At 33.3% G+C, this 10,349-nt stretch overlaps 1 protein-coding gene across 3 annotated transcripts; it reads left to right on the top strand.

Moving 5' to 3' along the window:
• Positions 1-218: 218 nt before the first annotated feature.
• On the top strand, positions 219-9,741 carry LOC143082917 (proline-rich transmembrane protein 1-like). Of its 3 annotated transcripts, none has more exons than XM_076258926.1 (5): positions 219-368; positions 2,010-2,150; positions 4,024-4,046; positions 6,132-6,254; positions 7,351-9,741. In XM_076258926.1, the coding sequence occupies exons 1-5, from the start codon at positions 350-352 to the stop codon at positions 7,519-7,521; spliced, it is 477 nt and encodes a 158-aa protein (XP_076115041.1). In that variant the 5' UTR covers positions 219-349; the 3' UTR covers positions 7,522-9,741. The 3 variants fall into 3 exon arrangements, with proteins under 3 accessions (XP_076115041.1, XP_076115042.1, XP_076115040.1); XM_076258927.1 differs by lacking the exon at positions 4,024-4,046 and adding an exon at positions 3,908-3,930; XM_076258925.1 differs by lacking the exon at positions 4,024-4,046 and having other exon boundaries at positions 2,010-2,173.
• Positions 9,742-10,349: the final 608 nt, after the last annotated feature.

Genomic DNA, 10,349 nt, shown 5'->3' with positions numbered 1-10,349 from the left:
AAAAAAAAACATTTTCTGTTTTTTTAATTTCTAAAAGTTTTTTTTTATCGACGGTATAAATTGCATTTTCCAGTTCCAATATCGTGCATGTCTTTTAACCTTTTCTAGGTGCGTAGGTTGTCGTTACTTGCAATAAATTTACTTGTGTAAAGACGGCAATATTCGTCAGTTCTTCTGGTGAATATCAATCAATACAGAGATTAGGATGTTTGCATACTAGCTCTTACCAGACTAAGTGTCGTTTCTGTTTGTTGTCTTCTTCCTGGTGTTTGGTGATTGGTTATATTAATTTAAGAGTTGTCTTTCTTGACTTACATTTTGTCAACAAGCCAAGGCTCAAGCAAGAACTATGTCGTATGAAAAAAGAGGTAAACATGTAATTTGTGTCCGTAAATATACCGTTTTCTAAAGAAAAAAATACAAAAAGATGTTTATACAGTTTTGACGATAAAAGGGTTTATCTGCAGTGCTTGATAATTATTTCATTAGATGTACGAAAAATCATAAGATCTACTATAAGTACGTACATTGTATTATTATACAGATCTTTACATGTTATCATGTTACAGCACAGCTATCTTTACCAACTGGTTAATTTTGATTGCGAAATCGTGAGTGATATAGTAGGGATTTTTTTTAGGTTTAAGGTTCATAGTTTGTTATGTCCACTAAGTAACAATTACTAAACATGTTAAATTTGTTTACAAATTAAGTTATTTAAGGAATGACTGAAATATTTTTTTCTGTCTATAAAGAAATAACATAAAAAATGTGGTGCACACACTGAATAACCTGCTTAGCGTGTTATTTTAAAGTGTGCACCACATTTTTTATGTAATTTAGAATAGACAGAAAAAAATATTACTCTCATTTCTCTCCATTTTTAAACCTGAGTAAACCATGAAAAAAGTTAATGATGTCATGGTCACATGACAAATTTATGTCTATGAGCTGATAAACAAAACGACTTCAGCCAATTAGAAGTCGTGTTACTAAATTAATGCATTTAACTGGTATATATATATATATCATGTATATATATATAGTCTATCCCATAATCAAATATAAGGTACATTGTACATTTGTACTTTTTTCTATAAGAACCTTCATTGCAAGATAATTGAGATAATTGTACAATTTACAACTGTAATAGTTTCTGAAGTGTACAATGTAGGTACTGTACATAGTACATGTTCAAATTAAACTACACAAATGGTCGACACTTTCAAAATAAAAAATACACCATTAGAAATTCATTAGCATGATTAATTCCTGTTTTGTTTCAATGATTTTGCAGAAATAAATATTTAACACTGTTTAACTTGTTTAAGCTTAGTATTCTTTTCCCTGGCCCAATGACAATGGCCACAATTGAAATAATAAAAAAATCCCCCCAAAAAGAAATGAATCTACTTCAGATTGTGCATCAGACTTAACATGCTTAAAGCATACTTAACATGCTTAAAGCATGCTAAGTCTTGACTACTGGTGATTATTTTTATTTGTAAGTTAGAGGGGAAGGAGGGGTCCTGATCCCAAAATCCCGGGCTTAAAACACGAAATCCTGAGGTCTCAAATTTAAATAAATTTAAATCCCGACATCCCGAAAAAAAGAATCCTGACCAGGAATATCCCTCTAGAATCCCCTCTGCCCTACAACATTTACATTGTACTATCCATTATTTTTATTTGCAGGTTATACTGCCCAGGAAAATCCCTGCAAAAATATGAAGGAGCAGTACTAGGATTTAATTATGGGATTTTTTTTTATTTGTTGGTTATCATGACCAGGAATACCTCCAGAAAAGGCTCCTCCAGCCTACATGATACTTTGTATTTATAATCATGTGTTTATTTTTACTTTCACTTTATCCTGACCAGGATTTCCCCCTTAAGAAGCCTCTACTGCCTAAAATCATGTGATTAATTTATTAGCAGGTTATCTTGACCCAGAATACCCCCTCAAGAAGCCCCTTCGACCTATAATCATGTGATTAATTTACTTGCAGGTTATCCTGACCAGGAATACCCCCCTCAAGAAGCCCCTCCCACCTATAATCAGTCCACCCCTCAGTACAGTTGGCATGGACAGAGTTATGCACCACAAAAACCACAGGATCACCCAGGCTTTCCTCCTGCACCAGGGACAGGCTATCAGACACAATACAATGTGGTAAGTACATTGAACCAGGCTTTCCTCCTGCACCAGGGACTGACTATCAAACACAATACAATGTGGTAAGTACCAGGCTTTCCTCCTGCACCAGGGACAGGCTATCAAGCACAATACAATGTGGAATACAATGTGGTAAGTACCAGGCTTTCCTCCTGCACCAGGGACAGGCTATCAAACACAATACAATGTGGTAACTACCAGGCTTTCTTCCTGCACCAGGGACAGACTATCAAACACAATACAATGTGGTAAGTACCAGGCTTTCCTCCTGCACCAGGGACAGGCTATCAAACACAATACAATGTGGTAAGTACCAGGCTTTCTTCCTGCACCAGGGACAGACTACCAAGCACAATACAATGTGGTAAGTACCAGGCTTTCCTCCTGCACCAGGGACAGACTATCAAGCACAATACAATGTGGTAAGTACCAGGCTTTCCTCCTGCACCAGGGACAGGCTATCAAGCACAATACAATATGGTAAGTACCAGGCTTTCCTCCTGCACCAGGGACAGGCTATCAAGCACAATACAATGTGGCAAGTACCAGGCTTTCCTCCTGTACCAGGGACAGGCTATCAAGCACAATACAATGTGGTAAGTACCAGGCTTTCTTCCTGCACCAGGGACAGACTATCAAGCACAATAATATGTGGTAAGTACCAGGCTTTCCTCCTGCACCAGGGACAGGCTATCAAGCTCAATACAATGTGGTAAGTTCCAGGCTTTCCTCCTACACCAGGGACAGGCTATCAAGTACAATACAATGTGGTAAGTACCAGGCTTTCCTCCTGCACCAGGGACAGGCTATCAAGCACAATACAATATGGTAAGTACCAGGCTTTCCTCCTGCACCAGGGACAGGCTATCAAACACAATACAATGTGGTAAGTACCAGGCTTTCTTCCTGCACCAGGGACAGACTACCAAGCACAATACAATGTGGTAAGTACCAGGCTTTCCTCCAGCACCAGGGACAGACTATCAAGCACAATACAATGTGGTAAGTACCAGGCTTTCCTCCTGCACCAGGGACAGGCTATCAAGCACAATACAATATGGTAAGTACCAGGCTTTCCTCCTGCACCAGGGACAGGCTATCAAGCACAATACAATGTGGCAAGTACCAGGCTTTCCTCCTGTACCAGGGACAGGCTATCAAGCACAATACAATGTGGTAAGTACCAGGCTTTCTTCCTGCACCAGGGACAGACTATCAAGCACAATAATATGTGGTAAGTACCAGGCTTTCCTCCTGCACCAGGGACAGGCTATCAAGCTCAATACAATGTGGTAAGTTCCAGGCTTTCCTCCTACACCAGGGACAGGCTATCAAGTACAATACAATGTGGTAAGGCAGCAACCATTTGATTTTCTGGGGGGGGGGGCTATGGTTTTTTTTGGAAAAAAAAGTTTGTTTCCAGTTTTTGTAGAAAAAAATAATTTGTTTTTGATTCTGAGAAAAAAAAATTGTTTGTTTCACCCTCAGCTGCCACTATATGTAATGCTAAAATTGAAAGAAAAAAATTGTTTTCGACTTGTCGCGAAAAAAATAGATTGTTTTTCGCCGCAGGCGAAAAAAAAAATTTGTCCAGAAAAAAAAACCATAGCCCCCCCCAGAAAATCAAATGGTTGCTGCCTAAGTACCAGGCTTTCCTCCTGCACCAGGGACAGGCTATCAAGTACAATACAATGTGGTAAGTACCAGGCTTTCCTCCTGTACCAGGGACAGGCTATCAAGCACAATACAATGTGGTAAGTACCAGGCTTTCCTCCTGCACCAGGGACAGGCTATCAAACACAATACAATGTGGTAAGTACCAGGCTTTCCTCCTGCACCAGGGACAGGCTATCAAGCACAATACAATGTGGTAAGTACCAGGCTTTCCTCCTGCACCAGGGACAGGCTAACAAGCACAATGCAATGTGGTAAGTACCAGGCTTTCTTCCTGCACCAGGGACAGGCTATCAAGTACAATACAATGTGGTAAGTACAAGGCTTTCCTCCTGCACCAGGGACAGACTATCAAACACAATAAGTTGTGGTAAATAAACTTATTATATATACCAGGATTGAGGGTTTTTTGTGCCAGATGTGTTTTTCATTTACAGAACAATTTGCTCAGGCTTAAGATAAATTGAATACAATCAAATAAAGTAAGCAAATAAAGATCAAGTTTAATATCATACCCCAAATTGCTTCAAGTGTTCTTTGCAATTATAAATACATTGTTAACCAAAACCAAAAGTCAAATTGGAGTACACTTATTTATTTCAGACCTACAAAATATCTTTTTATTTGTAATTGTTTATTGTCATCTCATGATTTCTTAAAGGAAGGTGTACATGTTGGTGCTTTTTTTCTAATTTCTTTTTTTTCTCTTTTATTTATTTCTATTTTATTCTATATTTTAGATTTCACATTCACCTCACCCAATTTGAATTTTATTGACCTGATAAATTCTCGTATTAGGTATTAGGATTATTGCATAGTACTGTGTAACTATGAGATCGATATATCAAATTGAAAAAAGTAAATTTGCATGGCCCTTCAAATTCAGTGTTTTCCTTCTTTGACCCTTTAGTATGCATATAAAAATGGCTAAAAGATGTGGTCAAGGACATGTTATATTATTGGGTATTAATATTAAGATGAAATGTTTTAAATACATGTAGAAAGCATAATATAAATATTAAACAGACTACATGTACAATGAATACCGGTAACGTCATATCACTGAACCAGTAGCCAAGACATAAATGCTTTAAGTGGGGTGCACGATCTCAAGTACAGTAAATTCAGAAATTATTGTGATGTTTTTATTATTGCAAAAAATGCAACAGGGATATAATCACAATAATTTAAACTCACATTTTGCAATTTTTTTCTATGAAATCAACAGAATTTTTCTCAATATCGCAAAAATTAAAATCGTATTTCAGTCTAACATGAAAAAATCATCACAATAAATGCTCACAATAATTTCTGAATTTACAGTATATTATTAGAAAAAAATATTTTTTTATCTATTATACACAAAAAAAACTTTAAAATAAATGTTTTTAGAATATATCAATTATAAATACAATATATATATATATATATATATATAAGTACATCTGAGTCAGTGACAACTCTACAACAGATTTATCCATCGGATCACCATGTTGGGTTGATGTTTAGACGAGTTGTATATATAGATTAAGATACATTTATATGAAAACATGGTATGAGTGTCAATGAGAAAACTCCCCATCTAATGTTCAGACTTTAAAATTTTCCTAGCATGTACCTTGTGTAAGTAGCCATCAACATATAATATTGAAGTTAAAAAGTAGTACTGTGAATTCATTTATATTCTTGGAATACATGTACCAATTTTCGCGGCTTTTGTGGGTACAGACCAAACCACAAATTTAAATGTTTAAAGAATAACAAATTTTCTACAGACTTGTATGCATATTTAGGAAAAACCAAGAAAATTAATATCCAGGAACATGGAAGATTTCCTTAATCCATAAAAATTGATGCCCACGAAAATAAAAGGAATCCACAGTATGTATATATTATAGGGTTATTGCATGAATATTGGGGAATATTGTCCCGAGTAGAATTTTATATTGCACAAGCTTGCGAGTGCAATATATGTTCTACGAGGGACAATATTCATGCAATAACTCTTCTATTGTATAGCAATATAATATTTGAAAGTAAAAATTGGTTTAAACTAAGATTTTGTCGTTGATGAATTTTGAAGGTTTATTGCACCAGTGCAATATGGGAATTTATTGCACGCTAACTTTCGGTTACTTTCTGTGGGAAATATTATATTAATATGCAATAATGATATGGTATATTCATCACAAAAGTTTGGTTAAGATGAAATATTTACAAATACTTGCAAACAGTAACATATATAGAAAAATAAGAGGATTTGTTATTTTGAATTTTTTAGGTGGCACCAGGAATGGTTACTATGGCAGAACCTCCACCCCCAGATTACATGACAAGAGCCATAATGGTGACAGTGTGTTGTTTCTGGCCTATTGGTATTTTTGCTATCATGAAAGCCAGTGAGGTAGGTACAGTAGAAATCAGTTTGAATAGAAAGTCTTAAGGTTGTTGAATTGCGTTTTTAGACCACATGTCACAAATCTCACCTTGGCCCAAAGGTCAGTATGGGCTCATCTCATCACTTCAAATCTTTCTATTTTCTGATTGATATGGATTAGGTAATATCATTATTTTGAAAAATGATAAGAGTGCCCTTCACAATATCAATAACAAACATGGTGGAACGTAAACAAACCATCTTGGGAAATTGATTTTTTTTCTTTTATTTCTTATTGTACTCTATAGTGTGCACCCCCTCTGGCAGTTTCAATTTTGGAGAATAAAACCACAGACTATAAAAACCTTTTAACGGTATTGTCTATTTTTCTTTGGTGGTTAGAAACCTGAGATAAATCTTCTCTGCAGAAACTACAGGGTTTGAATTGATGCTTAATTTAGACACAATCATCCCTAGCATTATAAAAGTAAGAAGATGTTGATGATTGGCTATAAAACAACTATTCACCAAAGTTCAAATGAAGTGGATGAAAGCAAGATAAGTTGGCTATAAACATGATAAAAAAAATGGAAAAAATGAAACAATTAATTTGAGAAACTTGAAGCCTAATTTATAACAGAACTATTTGAAAAAAAAAACAAATACAAGTCAAGAACCAACAACAAATACTGAGCTCCTTACTTTGGACAGGCACATACAGACTTTGGTGGGGTTAAACTAGTTCATGATCTAGTTTAAAATTATATCTGAGGTTCAAATTACTACTGAAAAACAAACAGTTGTTAATAAAAAGGGCTAGTTTTTTTTAATATTTTGAGAGAGAGGTGTTTGGATAAATGGAACTTTTACAATTATAAATATGCTTTTGAATGAGATTTGAAGGTATTGTTATGAGATTACATGTAGCACCAAAAGGGTACTGCAGTTCAAGTCATATTTATGTGCATGAAATATTTGCCACTGGACAATTGAGAAACTTCCATTCAATTAATTTAGCAATCAATGCCATGAATGCTTCTTCTTTAGTACCAGATTTCACTGCCAGTTCATGAAATATTGCATATAAACTCTTTAGATAATATATATGTCCAATCTTTTTCAGAGTAAGTCAGCATATGCTAGGGGTGATCTTGCTGGTGCCAAAGAAAACTCCAGATCAGCAAAACAGTTATCCAACATTGGTATTGCTGCAGGGGTTGTCTCTGTGGTTATCTTAGTCATAATCATGGGTGTGTACTTTGGCCTGATTTTTAGTTCTTCAAGATTTGGTTAAACAGTTGGAGAAATCGGCAAGAAATAATTGATTGTATCTGAATTTTATAGTTAACCCTTGTGAAGTGTTATTTATATAATATATTTGGATGGACTTATATGTTAATTATATTAATTAAGACATTTCATAATCAAATATATTTTCAATTTTTAAAAGTCATGTGACAGGATCTACAAGATATAAAAATAAATGCCTGAAAGGATTGCATATTACTGATGCTTAAAAAAATGGTTGCGAAACTATGCCTTATTAAATTTGTCAAACAAAATTTGTTTAAAACACCTATCAAATGATGTTTTGAAATATAAGTAAATATGCAACACAGTTTTTACAAGGGAAGCAAAGCTTTTACTTGACCAGTCCTATTTTTATTTTAACCTGTTAACTTTATTTTATAAAAGATACTATTTGTATGGGTTTGATATGTTGATTGATTTTTTTTATCTTCCTTTATATAAGTATCTTATTAAAGTTTTAATTCATAATTACTATTTTAAAGATTTTTATCTACTTAGTAAATAATTTTATAGATTAAAGAAATCTGAAGTAAATTGCAAATATATAAAAAAAAAAAATGATTTGGATAGGCATTAATGTGCACTGAGCATTTAACAATGCCATCAATTAGATTTAAGAGGCTTTTAATAGAAATATATCTATAGTAGTTTTTGTTGCTAAGTTATTTGTCTGTAAATAGTAGAACTAAAAGTGGCGATGGGGACACTAAAGTTCTATGATCATACTAATGCTTTATGGTCCTTGCCGAAGTGTGATGGTCCTTTTGCTGATGTGAAATGCCTCGTATCATTGGCGGATCCAGGGGGGGGAGTTCTGGGGGTTGGAACCCCCCTTTATTTGGCCGATCAATGCATTTGAATGGAGACATATAGTTGGAACCCCCTTTTTCCTGGGTTGGGACACCCCCCCTTTTTTAAATGGCTGGGTCCGCCCCTGCATGTCCATCATACTTCAGTATAACCATCTGTTTATCATGTTTATTTCTTTTTATTAGACCAAGATTTTATTTTATTTAAGAAAATTAAGACTATGCAGCAAGGAAAAATATTCTTCAGTTTACAAGGCATGCAATTCTTTTGACAGTTTGATTCTTGAATAAGCATATGCTAGATGATATACTTATACAACTGGAAAATATTCACGGAAACAAACTACAAGGATGAATATTCATTATAACAAGTTGTACATAATAAACATTTTTTTATTGTCAAACAATATATGTTACAATTTGGAAAAAAGATTTACTATAACTATTCCAATTCATTTTGAACATGTAGTCATTACTTATAATGTATTCAGGGAATAAGTAACACATAGATTTTAATTCCAGCTGAAACAATATTTTTTTTGATGAAATCAGTGTTTTAAATGTGCATTAAGCACCTGTCTAATTTCCCAACATCTACCATGATTGTAACTTACAAAATGTATGAAGATTTTACTATAAGTTTGTTTATTTTTTTTTTATATTATCAATTTTTTATACAAATGATTATACAAAATTACCTGATACTACATTCCCAATTTTTTATAATGAAATCATACATTATAATGAATTAATTGTTTCCTATAGCTAGAAGCAGAGCTGACCGAACTATGAATATAGAAAACGAAAAAGAGTTACCATTCTTAGTATATTGTTTCAAATCAAAATGTTCTTTTTTATTAAGAAAAACTTAAAAGACTTATTCAAATTAAAGAAGAAATGCAAATTATTTTTTTTATAAATTAATGGCATTTGGTAGCTAACATGGCATTCAAATTTACAAACATCATACTAAAATTAGAATACATAGATACAGAAATGAAATTAAATATAAACTGTTTTGTACTATTGTTAAACAGTTATAAATTGTTTTATTATGAAATTAAACATTGATATTTTAAAATATTTTAATAATCACTTTCATGTATATAATAATTAATTTCTCTTTTTAGGAATTTGAATTATGTTGAGGTTTTGATGTTAAGCATTATCATGTCAAAAAAAGCACTTACAAAATACGCAAAATTTTCAAAACTTTTTTTTTATCATGTTAATGTTGCAAAATTGTAACCATGGCAGTTATTTTATGATTTTGTTTCTCATATTTATATGTGGACCAATATTTCATTTTTTGTGATTTTAAACAATTATTGTATATACATATTGATTGTTATTATACTATGCTGGTATGTTAAAATATAAAGGTTAAAACCAAATGTTGTTGACTCTTTATGTCCTGGTCGTTAGTGGAAGGGGACATTAAGTGTTACTCTTGTCTATCTATTTCAATCTGTAGTTTTCTGTACATCCGATTTTGTTTTCATTTCTCTAACCTTAGATTGCTTCAACCAAACGTTTTGAAAACTATACACAATGCTTATAATCCCCAAACACAGTTCAAGTTATAATTTGTGTGACATCACTTTCACTGTTCTTTAAATATATATTCCGTTATAATTAAAAAAATGCTGAATTTGCTGTTTTCTGTTCCCCAACTTAAGTTTGTCTTAAACAAATGTTATGAAACTTACAGTATAAGTATAATATGGAATGCTCGAACTAATTACGAACTATTGCATAGTTATTGTACAAATAATGCAATGTTTTGACAATGTTCGGTTGCAGTATATTGCTTATGTCTAGTCATTAACCGGTTGTTGGCCTTATCCGGAAGAAGACAGCCATGCTAATGAAAAGTATAAAAACTGGATTATGACAGTCATTGTCACCACTATCAAACAACTCAAGTTTAAATTTAAGAGTCATCCACGATTTCATGGTTCATGAAATAGTGCAAGCAGATGTGTCATATGCATTGCAAAAG

Source organism: Mytilus galloprovincialis, chromosome 7, assembly GCF_965363235.1.
Source record: "Mytilus galloprovincialis chromosome 7, xbMytGall1.hap1.1, whole genome shotgun sequence".
In the NCBI taxonomy this organism is placed as follows: Eukaryota; Metazoa; Mollusca; class Bivalvia; order Mytilida; family Mytilidae; genus Mytilus; species Mytilus galloprovincialis.
This window is presented reverse-complemented; position numbering and strand designations above follow the sequence as displayed.

Excerpts from the sequence above, each read along its gene's own strand:
- LOC143082917 (XM_076258926.1), top strand. Across the intron at positions 4,047-6,131 it reads ATCAAGCACAATACAATGTG|GTGGCACCAGGAATGGTTAC; the intron begins GTAAGTACCAGG and ends TGAATTTTTTAG. Across the intron at positions 6,255-7,350 it reads CTATCATGAAAGCCAGTGAG|AGTAAGTCAGCATATGCTAG; the intron begins GTAGGTACAGTA and ends AATCTTTTTCAG.